Source organism: Rutilus rutilus (genome assembly GCF_951802725.1).
Source record: "Rutilus rutilus genome assembly, chromosome: 25".
In the NCBI taxonomy this organism is placed as follows: Eukaryota; Metazoa; Chordata; class Actinopteri; order Cypriniformes; family Leuciscidae; genus Rutilus; species Rutilus rutilus.
In genome coordinates this window covers 8,921,513-8,947,270 of record NC_140229.1, presented here as the reverse complement: position 1 = coordinate 8,947,270, position 25,758 = coordinate 8,921,513, and the positions used below count along the sequence as shown (strand labels likewise).

The 25,758-nt window shown below is 38.6% G+C and overlaps 1 protein-coding gene across 1 annotated transcript; it reads right to left on the bottom strand.

Moving 5' to 3' along the window:
* Positions 1 to 2,478: 2,478 nt before the first annotated feature.
* rsf1b.1 (remodeling and spacing factor 1b, tandem duplicate 1) lies at positions 2,479 to 20,461 on the bottom strand. The gene is made up of 16 exons (XM_084400605.1): positions 20,139 to 20,461; positions 18,577 to 18,668; positions 18,263 to 18,355; positions 17,914 to 18,119; positions 17,580 to 17,725; positions 13,026 to 15,628; positions 11,169 to 11,444; positions 10,980 to 11,084; positions 10,813 to 10,892; positions 10,558 to 10,612; positions 8,029 to 8,138; positions 7,841 to 7,908; positions 7,505 to 7,712; positions 7,182 to 7,417; positions 6,613 to 6,792; positions 2,479 to 5,249 (listed from the first exon to the last, which is right to left on the bottom strand). The coding sequence occupies exons 1-16, from the start codon at positions 20,290 to 20,292 to the stop codon at positions 4,717 to 4,719; spliced, it is 5,145 nt and encodes a 1,714-aa protein (XP_084256731.1). The 5' UTR covers positions 20,293 to 20,461; the 3' UTR covers positions 2,479 to 4,716.
* Between the last annotated feature and the right edge of the window lie 5,297 nt (positions 20,462 to 25,758).

The window sequence follows — 25,758 nt, the reverse complement described above, 5'->3', positions numbered from 1 at the left end:
CTCATTCAGAGGGCAAAAGGGAATTTCCACGCCTGCAATTCTTGCACTGGTGAACTTGAGTGGACATTTCCCACTTCACGTGACCTCACTGTGACCATGAGTAATCACTCCCCCATAACCATCACACATTCACACCACTATTCAACGAAGGAACATTCACTCTGAAAGCATTTTGCTGCCTGTTTCGCTTAAGGACATTGGGTTGACCAGAATCAAAAGAAAACAAAAGACACTTCCGAGTTCACACACTTGGGGAGTGGTTCATCGGATAGGGAGCAGACAGTCACAAAAGGGACTGAAGACGTTAATGGTACTAATATGGAGCACCGACCTTAATGAAGCTCAGATCTTAAAGGGATAGTTCAGCCAAAGTTGCTCCAAACTTACGGTAATCAAACAGGTTGCGGTAGCCATTGACTTCCATGGAAGAAAATACTATGGAAGTCAATGGCTACCATCAACTGTCTGGTTACCAACATTCTTCTTTTTAATAGAAGAAAGAAACTCATACAGGTTTGGAACAACAAAATTACTATCCCTTTAAGAGATTTTCTATTATTGTATAAAAAAAACTGTCTCAAAATCCCTTTGCAAAACCACTTGTTCATCATCTCTGTTTAGATTTAGAGTATGCGATAATTTGGTTGATGTGAAAAGTTACTTTCAAATGTAACTTTACATTAAGCTCTTAAAAGTTAGGCTATATTAAAGGTGTAAGCTTTAATGTAATTTAAAAAAGAAAAACATTTTAAATGAAACGGAGGTTACTGTCTCCAAAAGAAAAGACTGTGAAATGTGTATTTAATCATCAAGTTAGAGTATTTCACCAAAACAAGTGGGCTTTTTTGAAGAGGCCAAATTCAGAGGGTTCTCACCCGAGGCATTATATCTGTTCCCTCCCATCACCCTCATCTATTCTCCATCCCTAACACTCATTCTTCTATACAAACTTGAAAGTTTGAATATGTGAGGACTGTTAACATGCAGAGAGGAGCAGCATTAGTATTCAGCTCAGCCTCTGCGGTAATGAGTTCAGAACGAGTAAACCCTCTTTCACAGCTGGTCTCCATGTTAGCAGAACTCATAATAATATGCTAAACAAAAACTCTCCGTCTGATCCAAACGGAGATTCTGAGAGGAAGATGCGAGAAATGCGACAACGCAAAAGGTGCTGTCTGTTTCTAGTTTTGGTGTTGTCACGGTGATGCCACTTGCAATTTGGGATCAGATGGGTAAAGTTAATGAGAGACACAGGACGGTTTAGGGAAAAGTCTCCAACTAACAGGAATTCCTGCAGAGAGTTTTGAAGTCAATGCCAGAAACTCAGAGAGAATAAAACATGAACTGACTGAAGAGGAAAGCAGCACACTGGAGAGTGAGACTTCTCTCTCCCTGCTTAAGCCATTTGCTGGTCTTAGCTGATAGTCTTCCAGATGAAAAGTGCTCAAAACCCCTCTAAAACCAGCATAGATTGGGCTTTAACTTAAACTAGAATATAACAAAATCATAAGCCTACTTGAAATAAATAAATATTTTTTTTAAACTTATTTTATTTCAGCTAGTTGCCAAGGCAACATTTCTCTATTTAAAGTTGAAGTTGAAGAAGGATAAAAAACTAATAAAAAAAAAAACTGAACACTGTTTTTATGAAAATATATTGTGTAAAAATAAAAAATATCAATACCAACATATGGTGACTGACACTTGTGATGTAACTTTTTTTTGCTAAACATCTATTTGTTTAGCTAAACTAATTTAGCTAATACAATTTCATTTCGTAATAAAACTACAGACCGAAGTCTAAAATAAATGTGTTTTCTTCTATTTTCACAAATTTGACGCCACCATGTGGTCACAATGAGAATAGTGTCAGATTGACCTCAACAGTTCAAATTCCACATCGAGTTAAAGGGATAGTTCACCAAAAAATGAAAATTCCATCATCATTTACTCACCCTCATGTTGTTCCAAACCTGTATGAGTTTTTTTTCTTCAACGGAACACAATTACTGTTGGTAATCAAACAGTTGACGGTAGCCACTGACTTCCATATTATTATTATTTTTCTACTATGGAAGTCAACGGCTACTACTGACAAAAGTTTGTTGGTTACATTCATCACTCATTCTTTTTTGTGTTTTTTGTTGTTTTGTATTCAACAGAAGAAAGAAACTCATACAGGTTTTGGACTCATACAACTTGAGGGTGAGTAAATGATGACAAAACTTAAATTTTTTGGATGAACTATCCCTTTAATTGTTCCCCTCTCTTCTTCTTGGTCTATTGTTGATATCTAGAAGAAACTAGAAAAAGATATCGACGGTTAAAATATAACACTGTAACCAAATGGCTAGCTCTTAAAACATCGATGTCAAAAGTAGGCTACATCAGCCTGCCACGAGGTCACGTCATTCAGCTCTAATAAATAGAAAAGGTAGCGAATCTCGGCACATATAAAAGCATTACACCGTCATTAAACAGGTTTCATTTCATTTTTATTATGACAAATGTACAAGATAGTAAATCATATGAAAGAAATTACAATACAGTTAACAAAAACATCAAAAAGAACAGACGAACACAAAGGACGTTTCTAAAAGCTAAAACCAGACGGCATCTGTCCATCTGATGTCAAACTACATCTGCCAATTGTCTTCAAACACTGGTGTCGACATCCCTCATAACAGAATATCAGTTTTTATTTTTTTATGTGAAATACAAATATATACTGTGTCATTATAGGCTGGGCCTCAATTTTAAATCGATGTCTGTACCATTGATTTTTATATTACACAAGAAACCAATACTGTTAATAGACAAAAATGCACTGTGGTCTAGTACCTAATGATGCTCTTGATCTCAGCATGTCAAATTATATTTGTAAAAAATAAGGGAAGTTTTATTTCTCAAAATCTGATGCCCTAATGCTGCAAGAGCAAATGAATCAGACTAGAAGATATGTGCATGCCAAGCAAAAAACATTAATGTACAAGACATTTTTACACCGCTTTTGTCTATCAATGCTGACATCAAAACAATTATACTGTCTGTTGGGCTTTTTTTATCGAATGTTTTTCCCTCTGAGAACAGATCATTCTTGAAAATGTTTTAGCAATCAGTGGAAATGGGACAGAGAGACTGAAAACCCTCAAAGAAAAGACAAAAACAAAAAGAATGCACTGATGAAAATGAGACAGACGCACCCACTTTGAAGTGGTACAAATGTACCTACAAAACAAATTATAAACAGATGCAATCATAAAAGGACTGCTATGTATACTTTAAATGATTTTAAAATGCTTCTAATATGTTACAGCAAAAACTACAGATATACACACCAGGATAATGCAAGACTATACCATGTTTCTCAGACGTGTTCATACATCTCAGAGGGGCGTCTCACATCACGCTGCTCTCGGAAGGGTCGGAAATCATTTTAATGTCATGAAATATTTAAAAATAGACGAAACCAGGAGATGATGAATCTCTTCCTGTATGTCTTGTAAGAAAAATGTATTGCTTGTAATTGATGAAAAACAAAAAAAACATTAATGTCATACATCATTAGTATGTTTTTAAAAAAGGTATATTCATATATTTATATAAAGAAAATGAATATAGTGCACCGAAACACAGACATAAGCAGGACATGATGGGCAAAATAGAATCCCTTTGATGGAATATCTGCACTAAAATGAGATGAACAGCACTAAACGTCAAGGAATCCCTCAGAGAAACACACCGGTGCGGGTGAGAGTCCTCAGCATTTGATCAACTTTGAGAGGAAGATTTGGCATTTGACGCATTGAAAAGCTGCCAGAGTAAATAGTGTTTGACTTCAAATTAAAACATGGTGCTAAAACAGTCCAAAGCAACAGGATTTGATGCGCTGTTAGTATGTTGGCATAAGAAAATGAGCAATTTTTCACTATTAGACATTTCTTAGAAACTTCCAGGAATCTTTTGCTCTAATGGTGCGAGCAGCTCTACGACCAAGCGATAATTTCAGGTACAAATTACAATTTCCGTAATAAATAGTATAACAAAACAAAGCTTATAATGACATCACTTAATAAAAACATTTCCCCACCAAATGACACTATGAAACCAATCGCTAGAAATTCAACTTCCACTCCAATTAGATTATAAAATATGAACGTTTAAAAATGGCATCTGAGTGGAACCGAACGCTAAGGTATTTAGCAATGTGTGGAATTTCATTGAAATCTGGTTTGTCTCTGGCCCCGCCCCTTTTGTACTGACTCCACCCACTTCCGGTTCTCTCTGAAATGTGCAACTGACAGCAGTGGAGATCAAAACGCATGTAAACTGGACAAATGTCTCTATGTCAGACGGGTGAGCGCGAGCATGGCTGTGTGATTAGTGTAAAAAGAGGTTTCAGAGGTTGTTTCCAGAGAGGGTTTGTTTGAGAACGATCACTCTTATCGAACAAAAACAATACTTTAAAAGGAATATCTCGGGGAGTCTCTCGGAAGGATTGCGTTTTCCTTCCCTTGATACTTCTTGCTCAGTAAAATATTTACAGCTATTATTAATGTGCCACCGATGCCGAGCTGTCCCTGATCTGCTCCGCTGGCACATTTAACAGGGACTGTTGACATGATCCGCGCTGACGGTGCTGAAAACAGGATGAGGGTCGGGGGAAAAAAGGGCAAAAAAAAAAAATGTAAAAAAAGAAAGAAAAAGAATACCAAGTTATAGCTGTTCACTGTTGCAGACATAGTCTACGAGGTCTGTGACGCCCAAAAGGTCGTCTTCATCTTCGTCCTGCGCAGGGATCTCCAGGCCATTCGGCGCTGAGGATACAGCCGATGGGGCATTGCCATTTTTAGGTGTCACTCCCACCTCGGGTCGTGGGATGAGACCCTCTAAACCCTTCATTGGGCTTTGTCCGTTAGTGGGAGGAAGCTCCACCAAGTTGTAGTCTAGTGGGCTGGGCCCTTTGACAACGGTCTCCTCTGATTCTTTCTCCTGTGGGCTCTTCTTCACCTCCTCTACTTCACTTTCGCTGTCGTCAGAGTCGATGCGGTTCACACGCTTCCGGACGGGCCGTTCCTCTTCCTCGGATTCGTCTGAATCGTCGTCGTCTTCGTCATCATCCTCTGACTCCCTCCGGCGTTTAAGGGACAAGCGTCTGCGCCGTTTCCTGGATTCTTCCTCGGACGAGTCCGCCCTTAGCTTCTTGGGCTTCCTGTCTTCTTCATCAGATTCAGCTGACTGGTAACTAACTGGAGGAGCAAGTTAACACACGGAGGAGACAGTTAAATCACGACAACAGTACGCATCAAATCAGTCTGAACAATTCGAGTTAAACTCACAATTAAATCACAGCATTTTTGGCTGCAGTTTGATATATCGACCAGGCCGATTAGTTGACCTATATTTTGTATATTATTTTATATTTTTATATGTACTGAACATATAATAATATACTATGTGTATATAAGAACATACTGTATAATACTATATTTAATAATTAAAGTTTGGGGTTGGTAAGATGTTTTAGAAGTCTTTTGCTCACCAAGACTGGCTTAATTTGATCAAACTTACAGTAAAAGCAGTAATATTGTGAAGTATTTGAATGTATATTAAGTATTTTAATACTTTAGTTAAGTTTTATCAATGTTAAAAACAGTTCATATTTTTGAGGACACTGTGAAAAGCATTTATTTTCTTTTGTAACATTATAAATGTCTTTACAGACACAGTTTAATGCATCCTTGTTAAAGGGGTGGTTGATTATGATTTCATTTTTCTAACTTTAGTTAGTGTGTAATGCTGCTGTTTGAGCATAAACAACATCTGCAAAGTTACAATGCTCCAAGTTCAAAGCAATATAAAGAAATAGCTTTTTAAGGACTACAACAAATGGCTGGTATGGGCTAAACGACATTCCTCCCGGGTTAGTGACATCACCAACCCGAAAATTTACATAAACCCCGTCCCCGGGAACGCGATTTATAGATTATCATGACTACACATAAGCTACATATTCATCAACTAATCATTCAGAAATGTCCTGTTGCATTCTACATGTTGTCACCTCTTCCTGAGTCTCTCCATCATTGTCTGACTCCGGTTTGAACATAAAAGGCTAAAAGTTTTGGAAATTTTCAGTGCATGTCTGTGTGAGGTAAAATGACACAAGCTGTTGAGGCTCCGCCCTCTGTGCCGGGAGCAGCAGCTCATTTGCATTTAAAGGAGAACACACAAAAATGGTGCGTTTTTGCTCACCCTCAAAAAGTGACAATTTTAACATGCTATATAAAAATATCTGTGGGGTATTTTGAGCTAAAACTTCACATACACACTCTGGTGACTTATTTTACATCTTGTGAAAAGGGCATTATACCACCCCTTTAAATAAAAGTAATAATTTCTTTAAAAATTAAACCCATCTGATCCCAAACTTTTGAGAAAACACACACACATACCTGGTTCACTATATTTGTGCTTATATCACTCAACCCTGAATAATTCTAGCAATATTATTTAAGATTATAGAGACATTACAGTTATATACTGTATAGAGGTCAAAGTTAATGATTCAGGCTTATGCTGTGAATATGCATGGGTGTAAATGGCACTGACCTTCACTGTCAGAGCTGGAAAGACGTCTGCGTTTCTTCTTTTTGTCTTTGTTGGTGCTGGCCTGTGAGCCATCAGAATCTGAACTTTCACAGTAATTCACCTGCTGCTTACGGCTCCGATGGGACCGTCGAAAGCGGATGTCCAGATCACTGTCACTGTATTCACTAGAGCCTTCTGTCACTGCATGCAAACAACAACACACAACGGGAAGTCAAACAGAGAAATATATCAGTGAATAGAGTGTAAACCACAATTATGGTACAAATTATGGCTTAAAACTCACATTTTATATCTTTTTCAACAAAAATGTTTTTTTTTTTTTTTTTTAAACCTCAGCAGGTCTAGGTCTTTTTCTAGCAATTAAATAAACATAAGAAATAAACATTAAATGAAAAATAACATTTCGATAATATAAATAAAAGTTGGTAGAATACACAACAGAATACCTCAATTAAACAACTCCTATGTTGGCTTGTAGATATTGATAAACTAAACATTTCTTATGTTTATTTAACCATTTTTCTTGAGCCTGACCAATGCAGTCAATACTAAGAAACTAAATGCCTCACCCATCTCTTCCTCCTCCTCTTCATCACTTTCCTCCTCCTCTTCATCAGAGTATCCTCTGGGTCTGCGTCTCCTGCGTGGCGGCTGCCTTCTGTTTCGACACCGGCTTGCCGCCTTTCTGTTTGAAGGTCTTATCCGCGGGCCGCCCCCATCGCTCCCGAAGTCACTGTCCTCCAAGGACCGGGCTTCTGCTTCACTCTCCGCCTCATTATCAGAAGCCACAAACTCCTCTTCTGAACTGCAGACCAATCAGAGCACAGTGAGTGTCATTTCACCACAGGATTCTGTGATCTGTGATTTAAAATGAAATGCTGTTGAACAGAACCTGTCGCTAAGACGGAACTCGTCTTCGCTCTCTTCCTCGTCCACAGTGCTGTCGCTGTCCAGATCGTTGAGACGCCGCCGCTTCTTCTTCTGAGCTGCACTGGGTCTCTGCGGCCGGCCGTTCTCCTTCCCTTCCTCCTGTAGAATGGTGGATATGTCCTTCCCTCTGTGGCCTGTGATGTTCGCCATGTCCTTCCCCCGGCCTGCTCCTGTTGGTGACCAACAGACTGTTTGATCAGTCTAAACTCACACGTTCAAGCTCAAATATCAACATGATAAACCCTAGCGAGATGTAATGACAACTGCAGCACAAGCACTTGAAGGAAATGCTCACTACCTCCTCCTTCTGCCTCTTTGATGTCTTCCTCAATTGCCTCTTCGATCGCTTCATCAAACTCATCAAATCTGACAAAGATGTAACAATAAACAATGAATAAAGATAGTGTGAAAACAGCATAAGATAATGAAAAAGTAAAAATCGTACGTACATAAGATTATGTAAACCTAGCGGACAGATTGACATACCTGTAGCTTATGTATTTCTTTGCCCTGGTTGATCTACGTCCCCAACTTTTGCTCTTCTTCATCTCCTTCTCTTTCACCACCACCTCTTCCTTTTCTTCTTCCACTTCAACCTTCAACGAAATATTTTTTACTTTTACTAGAGTACTCCACTGTTCAAAAGTTTGTGGTCAGTGAGTTTTTTCTTTCTTTTTTAATTCAGCAAGGACACATTCAATTGATTAAAAGTGACCTTAAAAGTGACAGTAAAGACATTTAGAATTTTACAAATTATAAATTTGAAAATTCAAATTTCTTTTGAACTTTCTTTTCATAAAAAAATCCTGAAAAAATTTATTAGTTTCCACAAAAAAACTTCTTGATTCAGCTTTTTCATCACAGGAATAATTTACACTTCAAAATGTATAACAACAGAAAACAGTTATTTTAAATTGAAATAATTTTTCCCAATATTACAGTTTTTAATCAAATAAATGCAGCCTTGGGTGATAAGAGACTTCTTTTAATAAAATAAAATAAACCTTTAAAATCATCCCAACCTCAAACTTTTGTACAGCAGTGTAAATTATGATTACAAATTATTAAAAAATATGATTATGATGAGATTCCTCATTTGTAAGTCGCTTAGGATAAAAGCGTCTGCTAAATGATTAAATGTCAAAGTTAAATGTGATGACAATTAAAAGAAAAACCTCCAAATATTACTTCTAATTAAGCTTAAAAGGAAAAAACTAACTTCTCATGTGATTAATAATTTTTTCAAGTCTATTCTACAATCTTAAAACAAATTGTTCAGCTTTATGACAGCAGATTAGATTACTTTTCACACTATTAAGCAGGGTTTTTTTCGGCCACCTTATCTGGTGTAAAAGTCGGATCAAGTTTTGGGATCTAAAAGCATTATTTCATTCACTTGTTTAATATGGTTCTTCTGGAATATAAACATTTTAAAGAATTCACAAATTTCAACAAACATTGCAGGCCAGAGGTGTAAAGAGTACCTGAAAACCATACTTGAGTAAAAGTACAGATACTGGTACTTTACAGCAAAAATGACTCCATTACAAGTTACGAATTCCAATACGAATTGAGTGAAAGATTTTACTAGTACTGAATGTAGGCTCAAAGATGCACTAGTCCTCAACACCTGAGAGACATGCCAGTGAAAAACATGAAACAGTTGATTTGTGAAGAGAGCGATCACTTTAATTTTCTAAAATCAAAATAAAACTGAACACCCCAAAATTGCAAAAATCAAGGTCGACACAACAGCCTCTTAAACATCTAAAAACAGTCAAGCTCAAGTGCTCAAAAAGAGCATAAGTAAACCAACAACCTTCAAAAAGGTCTCTTCTATCTAATGATAATTAAATAATGTTAAGTAAAAAATAAATATTCAAGGGCTACTTGCACTGGACGTGCTGGTTTCAGCCTCATCACCGGCTGCTTTCATGTCCTCATCTATAAAACACCTGCTATTATAACTACCTGCTAATGCGCTCGCATTCACGTAAAGTAGCTATATTGACAAGTTTGAGTGAGTAAGGGCAAATCACACATGATATAGTACCTTTAATGCCCTGTAGATGCCGATATCGCTTCTTTTGTAGCAGAAATAAACTGCTGCAGAAAAAGTTAGGTGCCATGCAAAATGTAATGAGTAATTGTATTACTCATCACAAATGTATTGGAGTAAAGAGTACATATACTTTTTCAAAAATGTAGTTGAGTAGAGAATAAAAGTTGTTAAAGGGTTAGTTCACCCAAAAATGAAAATTCTGTCAGTAATTACTCACCCTCATGTTGTTCCAACCCCGTAAGACCTTCGTTCATCTTCGGAACACAAATTAAGATATTTTTGATTAAATCTGAGAGTTGTCTCACTCCTCCATAGGCTTCTAAGGAACCGAAACTTGCTGGCCCAGAAAATGTATTAAAGACATCGTTAATATAGTCCAAGTGACTCCAGTGGCTCAATCTTAAGTTTATGTGTTTGCACGTCACCACGTATCACACATGACCAGCGTCGGCCAATAGTGAGCCTATGTGGTGACGTGCAACACAGACGCACTACGCTTAAACACTACGTGAAAAGACCCGAGGCCCAGAGAGAAGGAAATGAAAAGTGGAATAAAGTCGTTATTTTTGTTTGTTTTTGCGCACAAAAAGTATTCTCGTCGCTTTATAAACTTAAGATTGAGCCACTGGAGTCACTTGGACTATATTAACGATGTCTTTAATACATTTTCTGGGCCAGCAAGTTTCGGTTCCTTAGAAGCCTATGGAGGAGTGAGACAACTCTCAGATTTAATCAAAAATATCTTAATTTGTGTTCCAAAGATGAACGAAGGTCTTACGGGGTTGGAACAACATGAGGGTGAGTAATTACTGACAGAATTTTCATTTTTGGGTGAACTAACCCTTTAATATCTTTGATACTCAGAAAAACTACAAAGTAGCCAAAAAGATACTATAGTACAGAAACCAATTACATTTACTCAAATACTTTACACTACTATTGCAGGCACTTACAGAGGGTGTGATGATGTTCTCCAAACTGATGCCAACATACACCAGTCGCTCTTTTCTGTGAGGAAAAAAACAAAAATGACTAAGTTTCAGGCCTGAAAATAATTCTTCAAATGGACTGAACAGATAACCTACAGGCAGACATCAGCACAAATAGTGCAAATTGATATTGTGGAATAGTTGTGAATAATTCAGGAACTTTACTGCGACAGCTTCAAACTAATTCACTTGAGCTGGTCTAAATTTCTCTTTATTCACCTTCGTTCTGCACGCTCTTTCTTTTTGAGGGCGGCATCCAAATTCAGCAACTGCTCTTCGAGCCTGTCGCAAAGTTGTTTCTGCAAGAGAAATAAAGAGGATCAGCATCTGAATAGCCAGGACTGTGTATTTCTGTAAAGAGAATCATGAAATCTGAATTGACTCACATGCTGGCAGGGGGGACAGAACCATTCCCCATCTGGAATGATCATGAGCGGAGGACGCAGACAGGCAGTGTGGTAGCCGCTGTCACAGGAATCACACAGGAGTATCTAGGTGAACAGAAATGAGAGGTTAGATGCAGAACTTTTGACTGCGAGTTGAAGATGAAGATGCTTTGCAGAAAAGTGTCGCACCAGCTCGGGATGATTGGGAAGGCCACAGTGTTTGCAGGGGTCGTCATTGGGTACATCATCGTCTGATGAAGAGGTAGAGGAGTCCGAGCTGTTCCGCTCTCGGTTTCGGTTTCTCCTTCTCTTCTTGGACTTCTCCACCTTATAGTCTTCATCGCTGTCATCCTCCTCCGTCTCCTCGAACTCACTCTCGCTCTCCTCCTCATCATCGTCATCTTCAGAACATTTCTTTTTACGTCTCGTGCGAGACCATGGTTGTCGTTTTCGACGTCTCCCAACCTGGCGAAAGATGTGTTACACTGTAAATGACTTTCACTATCGTTCAAAAGTTTGGGGTCAGTAAGATGTTTGATTTCATGCAACAAATACATTTTAAATTAAGCAACCAGTAAAGACATTTATAATGGTACAAAAGATTTTTATTTTAAATAAATGCTGTTTTTTGAACTGTCATCAAAGAATGCATCAGTTTCCACAAAAATATAAAGCAACTGAGCTGTTTTCAGCATTGATAAGAAGAAGAAATGTTTCAGGGACATCAAATTAGAATATTAGTATGATTTCTGAAGGATCATGTGACACTGAAGACTGGAGCAATGGCTGCTGAAAATTCAGCTTTACCATCACAGGAATAAATTACATTTTAAAATTATTAGCACCCCTACAAATTCTAACGAGTCAAATTTTAACTTAAGTATATTCCCATTCATATGGTATGTTTTTTAATTCCCCTTAGTGATCAGGAACACTCAAGTGATAAGTGAAGACTTCCTGTTTCACTAGGCTCTAAATATAAAGTGACAGACAGACAGACAGTAATGATGTGTGACAAAAGGTTGTTGAGCTGCACAAATCATTAAATGGCTATAAGATAATACTTTACTTCACTATCTGGGCAATAATTAAGAAGTTTAAATCAATTGGAGATGGAAACAATCTACCTGGAAGAAGATGAGTGTCTATATTGACCCCATATGTCATGCCCTGAGAAGGATGGTTTGAGTTGCCAAAGAAACTGTAAGGATCAAAGTTGGAGAACTGCAGATGCTAGTTTGGGTCTTGGTGTTAGAAAGTCTCCAAAAAAAAAAGAAGCTTTTTGGAAAAACACCAAAGGTGGGTTTTACATAAACAGAAAAATAGACATGCAGAAAAGTACTACATCCCCACTGTGAAGTATGGTGGTGTATCTTTAATCTTCCAAAGAACCTGGACAACTTGTTAGTATACAGCCGGTATCATAAACCTGTCAAGAAGCTTAAACTGGGCTGTGGTTGGATCTTCCAGCATGCAAAGATCCAAAGCACCTCTCAAAATAAACAACAGAATAGTTCACTGACCACAGAATGAATGTTTTGCCATGGACATAACAGTCCCCTGACCCAAACCCCATAAAAAAAACCTGTGGGATGAGCTGAAGAAAACAGTACACAAGCATGGACCTCTGAATCTGAAGGATCTGGAGAGATTCTGTATGGAGGAATGGTCTCAGATATCTTGCCATATGTTCATCAACCTTATTACACATTATAGGAGAAGATCCAGAGATGTTATCTTGGTAAAGGGGGGTTGCACAAACTATTAAATGAAGAGGTGCTAATAATTGTGGAATACATATATCATACATTTCAGAAAAGAAAGAAAAAAAACCATATAATGATAAGATTTTTTCTTTCAACTATTCGACTTCAAAGGTTAGATGTATGTGAATATTTTGAATGAAAGACTAAGAAGCGAAATTGCAAAAACAAATTTTCACAGTCAGTTTTGGGTGCCAATATTTGTGGAGACCACTGTAAATATCCTGACTGAAACCACTAAATTAAATTATATAGTTTAATGTATTTTAATGTTGACAGGTACCTTTGGTTTCGTTTGGCCATCTGTCTCAGCTTTCTTCGGTTTCCTCTGTACAGATTCCTCATCCTCTTTTTCCTCATCCTCCTTTTCCTCATCCTCTTTTTCCTCATCGTCATCCTTTTCTTTTTCCGACACTGGAGTCGCCTGCTTCCGTTCTGCCCTCCTATCTTGGATCTCCACAACTTTAGCAGTGGGCCTGCAGATTCTTGGAGATCTCCTCAAGCATCTGCCCTCAGTCGTCTCAGACTCTGAATCTCCCTTGACCTCTTCCTGGAGTTTGGCCTTCCGTCTGTGAGCTGGGATTTTGATCTTCAGACGAATTCCTTCCTGTCGCAAGTTGGTCTTTTCTTGTTCTTCTCCCGTTTTATCCTCATCCTGACTCTCCTGAGACTTCCTTGGAGGCCGTCCAAGTCTTTTACTGCTTTTCACAGCTGCATTGCTCTTTTCTTGAACATCACCGGAAGCCTCACGTTGTTCAGAAGTTGCGTCTTGCTCAGATTGTTTGCTTGAGGTGGTGCTTTGATCCACAGGAACATCAGTTTCCTTCTTACTTGCTCTTGAAGTCTCACATACCTCCTCAACAGCCGACTGTACTTCATCAGCTTTAGTGATCTCGGAATCAACTTCCATTTGCTTCTCTTTGTTCCCTTCCTCTGAAACTGGTTCCTTTTCATGTTCTCTTTCAGAAGGTTTCTCAGAACTGTTGGATTCATTGGGTTTTTCTGTAGCTTTAACTTCTTCAACCAATTTTTTCACTGAAGATTCTTCAGAGCTGTTTGCATTTTCACCCTTTACATCATTTTCTTTTGTCGTTTCTGAATTCTCATTTTTATCCGTTTCAGCTGTGTCACATTTGCCCTCACCATCAACTTTCTCTGTGGTTTTTGGCATACTTGGCTTCTTTGTTGAATCAGAAACAGATGATTTTTCAAGATCCCTTGATGCCGACTTGGGGGAGGCAGACTGCTCTTGTGCTTTGGCTTGAGGGCCATCTGTATCTTCAGAAGGTTTAGAGGCAATGGACTGCCTTTCTCCATTGGTTGAGAATTTGTCTGCTTCAGACATATACTGTTCTTCAGTTTTTGAGACAGGAGCAGCATACTCTTTTTCTATGGTGGTGTCTGCAGAACTGTGATGAGTTTTTGTTTCGCCAGCATTCTCTGGCTTTTCTGTGCCAGAATGCAGTTTGATTACTTCACGGGAAGAGGACTCCTCCATTTTAGATGACTGGAATGATTCGGTTTCCATTGCCGTGGAAGCAGTTGGATCTTGTTTTTTGGAGTTGTCCGAGTCTTTGGGAGATTTTTGACTTTCTTCTGCGAGAACTTTCTGTGACTCTTCTCCTGCGAGATCTTTTTTTGATTCTTCATTTGGGAGATTATTTATTGTCTCTTCTTTTGATGACCCTTCTTTTGTGAGATCTTTCATTGCCTGTTCTTTCGCCAGATCTTTTGGAAGATTTTCCAATGACTCTTCTCTTGCGAGATCTTTTGATGATTCTTTGTTAGGGAGATCTTTCACTGCTTGTTGTTTTGACAGACCTTTCGTTGCTTCTTTTAAGTGATCTTTTTTTGCTTCTTCTTTTGAGAGATCCTTTGTTGCTTCCTTTTTTGAGAGATCTTGCATTGACTCTTTGTTTGGGAGATCTTTCATTGATTGATCTTTCTTGCATTCTTCTTTTGAGAGATCTTTTGTTGACTCTTCAGGCAGTGCTGATGTATTTGCTTCTGTAGTTTCCATATTTTCACTAGTGGGGGATTTTTTATTTTCAGGTACTTCTTCAGAACCAGGTGTCTTTTCTGACTGCTCACTTACTGTTGAGATTTTTTCTTCCCCAGGGATCTTTTCGTGAGGTTGAGGAGTTTCAGATTTTGCTTTGTTCTCCTCTGCGGTGGCTTCACAAGATTTCCCAGGCTTCTCCACTTCCATCTGCTCTTCAGCACACAATCTGGTTTCATTCGTGTCCATCTTATCTTTCGTTTGGTCATCCTTAGTATGCTTTTTTCTCTCATTGGACTCATCTGAGACACATGGGGTATTTTCTGAATCATTCTCTGTTCTTTCATTTTGAAAACTCTCTGAACCTTTTTGCGTTTCACTTTCAGATGGTTTAAGGTGAGGGACGTGGCCGTTGATCTTTTCAGCACTCAATCTGTTGTCATCAAAACACGTCCGTGATTCTTTCACCGAAGCGACAGGTGCATTTCGTACTCCTGCACTGTTGCTGTCGAAGTCTTCGGTTAGTTTCATCTCTCGCTTTTTTAGAGGGATTTTAGCTTGATGGTCATTTTTCAAAGTTCTCTGAGTCTCTTCTAAAGTTTTTCTCTTCACGTCATCGATCTGTTCTGCATTATGTGAAGGTGTTGACAAGTCCTTGACTTTCTCCTCCTCATCCTGTGGCTCTTCTTTGATAGATCCAGCAATAACACCAGTGCAATTTGACGTCTCCGATTGTTTCTGCAACTCTTCCTTCACCTTCAAGCCCTTTTCCGATAAAGCATCTGTGGCATCTGGATCTTCTTGCTTAGCATTTTCTTTCTCCAAGATGTTTTCCTTATTTTCAGAAGTCGATAAGTCGTCTTGTGACTTCTCATCTCTGATCTCCTCTAGAAGCCAAAACACACAGGAAAAACAATGAAAACCAATCAAAAAACATTCATACCTAATTCAACCTGTGTTCAGTCAATACTAGGGCGTATTGAGGGCAATACAGTGGCCGAGTAGCACCGGCAGTGGTTCACCAAAACATTTTTGGTATGTAAATGCTGTTTTACGTGAATATTATGGCACAAAGTGAAGCACAAAGCTTTGTTTCCAAAATAAATAATAGGTTAGCAATTAAATGTTACATCGAACCATGGAAACATTTGGATTCATGCCAAATGAAAGAGGTAGATGAACCCATACATTTAACCCATTTGTCGGCTTTGTATACTGTTTTGCGATCTGGTCACCCTTGTAATCCATTATTATTTTGGAATGTCTTGATTCTTTTCCCAGATCTACACTCCAGTCCTGACTCACCCATTTTCACATGGAATTATAAACGTTTCTTCCTTTCGTTCACTTTTAATTTCTATATTCACATTCACATTCTTTACAGTGGTTCAGTAAAAAAAAAAAAACGCAGTAGGACATAAACCTTTTTACTCGCAGATCAAATTTTATTTAACACAGTTTGTGCTTGTTAGACTTGATAAGGGACGTCAAGTTTAAATAGCGCATTTCACACTGCGGTAATTTTGTTTCACTTCCTCTAGCAGCACAACATCAAATATAGCCTAAATGTCTTTCCCCTACGAAAAATTAAATTTGCTCTTCAGACCTTTTACAACAAGTGTCAGTCACTTTGGAACATCAGGAGAAGACATGAAGATATTAGACAAGATGGTATCAGTCGTCAGCGCCAATAGCCTCGTGGGCAGCGTGCCGACATATAGCGTAGTTGTGCTTACGGGTGTTCCGAGTTCGAGTCCCGGCTTGTGGACCTTTCCTGATCCCGTCCCCCTCTCTCTCTCCAACTTCGTTTCCTATCAACTAACTGTCCTGTCATAATAAAGGCAAAAATGCCAAAAGTAAAAATCTTACATTTAAAAAAAAAAAAAGATAGTCTCTGGACATTAAAAAGTGTATAAATCACTGGGTTTTCTAAAGTAACACTGTCCAATATTGACACCAGCAGTAAAGTCACAGCGAGAGTCCGCGTCTCTCTTGCCTCCGCTGAGCACATTGAGTTTTAACAGACCCCCAAAAGCATGCGATGGGTTTGGTGGGGGTGAAGATTGAGTGGGTGAAAGTCACATAAAAGGAGGCAATGCCTCCATGGCGCTATGACTGGATTGGATATGACTGATTCATGTGAGAAATCCTGCCTCTTGATTTCACGAGATTCCTGTTCACAAATCAGTATGAACAAAGAAAATGATGCTGTTATTTGGAAGACTAATTAAAAAGTAATTTGTTTTGATATCACCGCTTTATGTCAAGTCAAAAACAAATTTAAAATGCTCTGAAAACATGATGACTGTGGGGGGGTTTTAGTGAGCAATCAGCTTGGTGAAATTTAAGTGTTTGTGACCAGTGTTTTACCAATGATTGATGAATGATGATCCGAAAATAAGTTGATTATTAAAAAGAACAGCTGAACATCAATTTACAAATAAAATATATTGTTTAAATTATTACTGCATTTAGTTATTATTTTGTAATAAATGTAAAAATGCTTAAAAACACTAACTTGATTATATTTACCCTTGGTTTAATAAATAGAATATTAATAAAATAAAATAAACTTTTTTATGTAATGTAGTGTTTATTTAATCAGAAATATTTGGCAACATTAAGTGTACCTGGGACATGAATTTACATACATATACATATATACATATATACATATATATAAACCTGTGAGGACTTCAGAACACCACTGCATGGCACTGATACTATAAACAACCCCCCTCCCCCCAACCACTGGCGGTAGTTGGTCCATTATACAACCGCGGTAGTAAAAAAAAAAGCCACCATCACAGCCCTAGTCAATACTCAATATTTACATACCTTCAGCTCCCTCTTTCTTCTTGTTCTCCTCATCGTCTGGGTTGGGACTGTTACTAGACGAGCCCTCCTGATCCTTCTTTACTAGGAGCGCTGGATCAATCTGAGTCTTCAACAGACCAAGTATCTGAGCCAGGTCATTTCTATTTCTGCAATGGAAAATAATGGATTTTCCCCAACAAAATCGTGCAAGTGAATGTTATCTCTTATTGCCATTTGGCATCAATGTTTTAATCACAATTTAACAGCCATCCAGTACAGGAAGGAAAAAAACCTGTTATGCATGTTATGAAGAAGTGGATTTAATTCCACTGGAAACTGATCACAGAAGGCCTACCTTACTATACACTTCCAGGATGACCCATCAAGATCATCCTGTTCTTCCACATAGATCCTCACATTATGGTCTTGGTCTAGCTGAAACCAGTACATGAGGCCATCTTTGTCTTTGCCGATTGGCTGAAGACGCATTTTATCCGGGTCCTCTTCATTGATAGCGGTCTTAAACTTGACATTGTCATCAAACTGGCATTCACACAAGTACTGTTTGAAAAACAAAACATTGATAGGTTATACTGTGTAAAAACAGAAATGTGTTACTAACACAACAATTTTCATGGATGGATGTGAGGTCCCAATGCAACTTAATCCAGTGGTTAGACATTAAACAGATTTTCCCATCTTACCTTCAGTATTCCAGTCTTACACTCCACTGTCATCTCTCGATAACCCTTCTTTTCCAGCTCCCATGCCCATGTGGTGTTAAAATCCTGACAGATCTACAGCATCAGATCATAATAAAGCCATCAAAAATTAAACACTGATTAGACCAATATTGACTTAACACGGTCAATGGATTTTTGTGCTCACAGCTATTTACATATTTATCACTGCTGAAATAATCCATAATTCACACAGCTGTTTAAATTTGATTGTTAAAAGCAGAATATGTGACAAGTCATTCAATGCATAAATTCATTGTTAACACTGATTCACTTACCTTAATGAGATTCTTCTCCCATCTGTCTGCAGACACAGACTTGCCAATTTTCCTCAGCAACTTCACGTGAAGGTCCACGAGGAGTTTGGGTACTGGGGACATAAAAGTATTTCAATATTTAAGCAAAATGCACAGCACAATTACACAGCCATGTTTGACACACGCATGTTTTTGTACGTTTTAGGGGAGTGGTTCTCAAACTACTGTGTGTCCGACTGGTCTGCAGTTCAGTTTGCGGAATAAAAAATAAAAAACTAACTAAATAATTACAAATTACACATTACAAAATGACAAAGAGCACCAGCATTGAATGAAGTGACTGATTAATCAATTCATAACCAGGCTTTAACTGACTGTTTTAATATTTCTGTTCATTTAGTAAAATACATTGACAGTAACACAGCAGTTTATGTAAGTGCTTGGTCCAAGCCAGCAACAGTAGGATCGATAATGTTCATTAGGAAAGATTATCAGTCTGGTCTGCACATTATTACTATTGTATTGTACACTGTACTATTAATATATGCACATTAAATTGGCACTTAAAGCAACAACACAGTGTTATACATTACTGGACATTTACTATTGCTGTTGTTCTTGTACCTGCCAAGTTTATTATCATGCTTCAATAAATCATGTATTAATTTAAATATGTTTATGAGTGAAAGAATCTGTCTGTCTCTACTGTAAATGTACCATAACAGTGATAGTTTCTGCCAAAATACAATAACAACTACATTTATTATTACCACAACAAAACTAGTACTTTATTTTAATAACTCCAAGATATACAGGTTAGAAGAGCATGAGATTTTAATTTAATTTCTGGGTTTAATATTACTCAATGCTGTCAACAAAACAACAACAAACTATTCAGAAGGGTTTTTACACTGTTTAATCAAAAACCTGTAATCATTTATTACAGTTTTAGTGTAGTAACAATAACTACAACTGCAGCATTTTAGGGAATAACTATGGTTACCATGTACACATTTGTAAGGAAATGTGTGGATATAACAATTTTCGTAACAATTAATCGAGTCACTTCGGCTTGCATACCTAATACATTTATAATGCTGCAAAACCATCATAGATAAAAATAAAAAGTCTTATTGACAACTTTCACTAAAGTTTGACACTCAAAATAATCCCATATTGTAATTTCTCCCTCCAAGCAGCGGGAGCAGGAAGTTTACACATTCTGCGCATGCGCGCTGCTCGCATCGCACCAATTCATGCCAAATTATGATTTAACTATGAATAAACACGAATATTTCGTTCATCGCAACAAGTGCGTTGTTAAATGCAAATACAAGTGATTTCCCAGTGCAAAAGGTCGCATATAAACGTTAATAAAGCAGCAATGTGTTTATGTGTGCTGTGATGAGCAAATAAAGCGGAATAAAACCTCCCGTCCTTCAAAACGCCGAATTCAACAGCAGAAACGGCACATTAAAGACGCAAACAGCGACAAAAACACCAACACTCGCTGCTGGATTACTGAGCAGTTCGTTTAAACGCATGTAAAGCGGCTAAAGAGCAACAATGGAGGAGCGGCTCACCCGCGCTGCTCTCCTGCAGACTGCGCTCCAGCATCGGGAACGACACCTCCGGCAGGTCCAGCAGAGCTCCATACCGCTCCAGAAACGAGCAGATCACGGCGAAGCTCGGGCATAATCCCGTGGAAGAACCGTCCGCTGCCTCCGAGGCAGACATTATTCCGAACCGAGCCACTGGAGGACCACAACCTCCCCACAATGCACCGCGACTATGGCAGACACATGGCCCAGAACCCCTTGCGCCAGAGACATTGAACTGATGTAAACAAACCAGCAGCAGCAGCAGAGAGACAGAAAGCGGGAGAACTCGAGAGGAAAAGAAACAAAGGCCCATAAACCAAAACCTCAAATGGCACAAAACTCCAGACTAGAAGCAAATACGAGACCAAAAATATAAATAAATAATTCTGTCACTGCCGTAAGCTGCACTTTTTAGGGACTCTTTCTGTTTGAAAGTGAGAGAGTGAAGAATTGGAAGAAAGAGACAACAGTGAACATAAAAGAAAGAGTGAGAGAAATCCAGACACTGGTGCCATGATCTCTCCTGTTATTTGGAAACTTCCAAAAAAAAAACTATATTTTAAAAAAATGTATTGAATAAGTTCACTAACAAAATTAACTAATGTGTATGACAGATCTCATTATGCATTCATAGGACAGGTGATTTAATGTCATAGGTTACCAGCAGAGGGCGCTGTCAGTTAACTATACTTACCTGCGCACACACTCAAATTGATACTGGAGCAGAATGATTTTTTGTAAATCTTTTATAAATCCATTGAATGGACAATTTACACATTTTTTTATATTATTTATTTGTATGATTTACACAGAAATTCGTTCTACTTTTGTTTCATAAGGCCTAACTGTAAAAAATATTGTAATTTTAACTGTAAAAGATGCTACAGGAAAAACCTGTTAAGTTCCCTTATTATATACAGTATATATTTTACAGTAAAATACTGTTAAATGTACACCTTTTAGCAGTATAAATAACAGGAACGTTGGCAGGAGAAACCATGCGCTGACGGTGGAAGGAACCAATGAGGAGCTGATGGTGAGAGGAAGTACGTGGTTGATGAGAACACAAAGTGACCCAGGAGACAGCCAGGAGGAAGGTGACCCATGGCGGAACTGATGGAGGAAGGACCCATAGTGGAGTTTTAGCTCAACCAAGAGCGGTGATGCCGGGAGATGTGGAGGCCCAGGCGAAGTCCGATGAACCAGGATAAATAACAAGGCAGAGACGTGGTGCAGAGTGGCCGAAGTGGAGCAAGGGGAGCCGGAGGACTGGGGCGACGAAGGTGTGAGTGAGGACAGATGTGGAACCAAAGGGAAGCAGGAGCCAGACAGAGCCGTAGGAGTGAAGGGACGAGGCGCACCTGAAAGCCTGTAAGTCCGTCCGTGGCAACGGTAGAGCGACTACTGACCAAGGTGGAGCCGGTGGGATGAGGGAGCCCGGTGAAGCCGGAAGGACGATGGTCTCAGGTTGGGCCGAGGAGCCAGGGCGGAACTGATTGGTTGATGGGCCGAGGTGGAGCAGAGGGCTCAGAGGGGTGAGGCGGAGCCAGGGAATCCCAACACCATGGCAGAGCTGGTGACTGGAAGCCCCAAGGCGAATTCGGGTTGCATGGCGGAGCCTATAGGCTGAAGGAAGCCAGTGGAGGCGGGGCCAAAGGAATGGCTGGCTTTCGGTGGAGCAGGCAGGAGAGGAAGACTGAGTGTGGACATCAATGCCATAGAACTGGTGCAGGATGAGGAAACAGGCTTGGTGTTGGACTGGACCAGTTGCGACAAAGACAACTCTGTGTTGAACGTAACCAGTGGCGATGAAGAAGTCTGTGCTGGACCAGAGGCAGAAGAGGTTTGTGGGTGGGAATCAGGGGGGGAAGCTGTTCCTCCACTTCCCAGTCGATCTGACCCTCCTCTTCATTACACGGATGTAATGTGACCACCTCACACAACTGGTCAGATGGGACATCAGGCTTTTCCTCCGGGACGGACGAAGCTGCTGGCTCTGTAGCGGGCATTGGCTCAGGCACGGGGTCCGTATCCGGCATTTGCTGGGTCTTTCGGCCCGCGGTGGGCTCAGGCTCCTTATCCGCTGTGGGATCTGGGGCTGAAGTGGTGGCGGTATGGGACGCACTTTTTGTTCAGTGCCCCATTGATGGTTAGGTTTAGGCAGACATGGGGACTTGTGACTTGGTGACTTGGACTCGAGTCGACTCGAGTCGTTATTTTTATGACTTGTGACTTGACTTGACAAAAAATTAAATACTTGAGACTTGACTCGGACTTGGAAGTTAAAGACTCGGGACTTGACTTGACTTGAGACACGATGACTTGAATGACTTGAGTGTTAATCACATCATGTTTTCAGTTTGAATATAAAATATATAAATTATTTTTTTAAATAAAGTTGATTACCCAGCTGGAGCGCAGGCCGAGAATAGCGTTGTCATGACTGGATCACGACACTATCATCAGTCGCACGCGCCGTCTCGTACCTTGCACACCACGCCCACTTAGATCAGATATCATATCAACATGTCAGCCGGAGGGGTACTGACTCCGAGGGTCATCGCTTTCGGCTTCAAGAATTATTCACAAGATGGCAAAAGACGAACAGCGCTTTGCAAGACATGCAACATTAACATCGCGGACAGCCAGACAGAGCTGCCAACTCACGCATTCACCGTGAGAGACACGCGACACTTTTCACATGCTCTCACGCCACACATTCATTTTCTCACGCACAGAAAAATCGCGACGCAAGAGCAGGTTACTTATGATATAAAAAAATCTCAGCTCTCAGATTCTGTCACTTTTATTACGAAATTCAAACAATAAATACCGTTTTGGCGCTTGTAAATGTGATGCGACAGATCCCTATAGCGGCAGGTGAACCGATCATCTCTAGCTAGTAAATAAACACGAATGAACAATGTTGAAAGATACAGTACAACTTACCGAAATGTATATTCCTCATACATAATATCGACCAATCAATCAAACAAATGGGTCAATAAAACAGCTGGAGAACAATTATGTCACATAACATTTACCCCAGGAAAGCCATTTGATGACCATAATATGGCTATAGCACGTTAGTTGGCTAGAAAAAAAATATTTTGCTAAATAGGCCTATGTGTACTATTACATATTTATTATATTTTTACATATATCATTAAATAAAGTTGTTATTATAATAAAAAAACACATTATATATCTCTCTGTATGTTTACAGCATTAGGTGAGTTGTTTTTTTCTTGAGAAAAATGAATGGCTATCTTGCCTACCTAATATTTATCCAAATGAGTCAATATTAAATCAGATCACAATAATTGAATTGAATTGAAATAATAAAAAAGCATAGCTTACCAGAAATTGTACTATGTAAACATTGTAACATGTTGTCACTAAACCGAATACAATTCAGTTTAGTTACTAAAATGTTTTGACAATCACAATACACTTATTGTAAACACAGTTTACGTACAACTTCGATACATTTTAAACACTGTTGGCAGAAGTGAAAAATAAATAATTTTATGAAGTTACAATTTTGTTTGATTCCATGATGTATTTTACTGAACATGAGTATTTACAATGCAAATCCAAATTGTTGTAATTTATTGACAGTTACTTATATCTGGTCTTTTCAATTTATTAAGATCAGATTCTGCAGGTAAAATTACAATAATAAGGTGACTTGACTTGGACTTGACTTGACCTACTACAGGACTTGACTTGACTTGACTTGACATAGCCTGTGACTTGGCTTGACTTGACTTGCCCAAGAAAAAAATACTTGGGACTTACTTAAGACTTGAAGGTTAAGACTTGAGACTTACTTGAGACTTGCACATGTGTGACTTGGTCCCATCTTTGGGTTTAGGGGTGCTTCATGTTTATTTTTTTCCTAAAAATCATACATTTCCATAAGAGTCACATTGTATAAATTTATACGAAATCGCTCTGATAGATAAAGCTGTTTTCTCATGAGATCAGGTTGGTAGAAATAGTGTCTTCAGAGTAGAAACACACTGACCCCTTGTGTCTGAATATGCTAGTGATAATTTCATGCATATTATATTGTGCATTCATAAAGGAGCTGCACTTTATATATTCAGATTGTGAAGTTCTAAGAAAAAAGCACCAGCTATTAAAGTGGACCTATTTATGCGTTGTGTACTGAGGTGGTCTTTTTCCTTTCAATGAAGTTTGGATAATGAGGAGGGCAGAGTGTGTTTAAAAAAGCCTATTGGCTGGAGCCAAAATCATTCCAGATGCTGTGTGCCAGTATTACATAAGTTTATGAGCTTGACATGTAGGTTTGTAAGTCATTTAAATAATAAAAGCAGATGTACAGTCTTCTTTTTTATCAAGAATTGTGGACTGACTAAAATTGCAGCTATTTAGGTGAATTACCACATCATAAAATCTGCTAAAAGTCATGACAGGGCGTATTAGGTAAGTTTATGATAGGCAAGCAATCTGAAAATTATAATCATGTAACATTTTGGTTGCTTTGAATGTCCAGTGAAACATAGTCATATCTCCTTCTGTTGTTTAAAAACTTTAGTGTTCTTTTTTTCATTGCATATGCATTGGATATTAACTTGGATTTTTATTTGTCTATTTTCTAGACCAGTTAAGCCAGATCTCCCATTCAAAACTCCAGGCAATTGCTCATTTCTTCATTCCTTTGACACATGCAAATTGAATAGAACACAATGCATTGTTCCTTGCCATCCCAAACACCCAATAGGATTGGGTGATAAGGAAGCTTACTAATGTTGACAAATGGAACCTTATTGTAAAGTGTTACCCACACCAGCTCACACTAGCAGGAACTTGGACTTAGAGAAATACACATTTGTTTTGTTATTCATATTTTAATGACACTTATAATTAATACTGATCATTTACTGCAAATATAAATATTTCCTTGTATTTCACTCATTAAGGAAGATACATGTACTGATATGAAATTATCTGTGATTTTAAACCGTCTCATGATTGATTTTTGCTGAAAATAAGGTAAAAACGCAAAATTAAACTACGTGGACAAGTAGACCAACAAACAATTCAGCAATGTCTTTTGGACAGCAGCTACATTGTACTGAATTGTTGCAATTCTCTGTGGAAGTAATTTGATAAATTATATAGTTATAATATATATAGTTTTATATAGTAAATTAGTTATGTATAAAGAAGAGGGCACGAATGACAAGAGTGCCATGGATTTCCATGTACTCTGGCAGCTGACACAGCAATAGCATGCAGAGAATGATGTGGCATGATGGGACAGCCATATTAAGAATGACGAGAGGAAAAGAAAACAATCCAGCAGTGAAGTCAGCAGTGACGTTAATGTGCACATGCAAATACACATGCTTCAGGATAATAAATGCATCTTTTAGGACCTTCAGGAGGTCAAGAAAATCACTAGAGCTACAAAATTCAAATTCCTGTAATGTAAAAACATACCTGAAATTTTCCTGTGCATTAAATCTTAATTGTGTTAACCGTCTAAACCTTTGTTCTTGTGATTAGCATGCTTAAAATGTTATTTTATGCCTTTGCATTAACAAAACCAAGTGCCATTTAAAGAAAAAAC

Excerpts from the sequence above, each read along its gene's own strand:
- rsf1b.1 (XM_084400605.1), bottom strand. The coding sequence starts at position 20,292 with ATGTCTGCCTCGGAGGCAGCGGACGGTTCTTCCACGGGATTATGCCCG. Across the intron at positions 18,120-18,262 it reads GTAAGACTGGAATACTGAAG|TACTTGTGTGAATGCCAGTT; the intron begins GTAAGATGGGAA and ends TTTTTCAAACAG. Across the intron at positions 17,726-17,913 it reads TCCTGGAAGTGTATAGTAAG|AAATAGAAATGACCTGGCTC; the intron begins GTAGGCCTTCTG and ends TTTCCATTGCAG.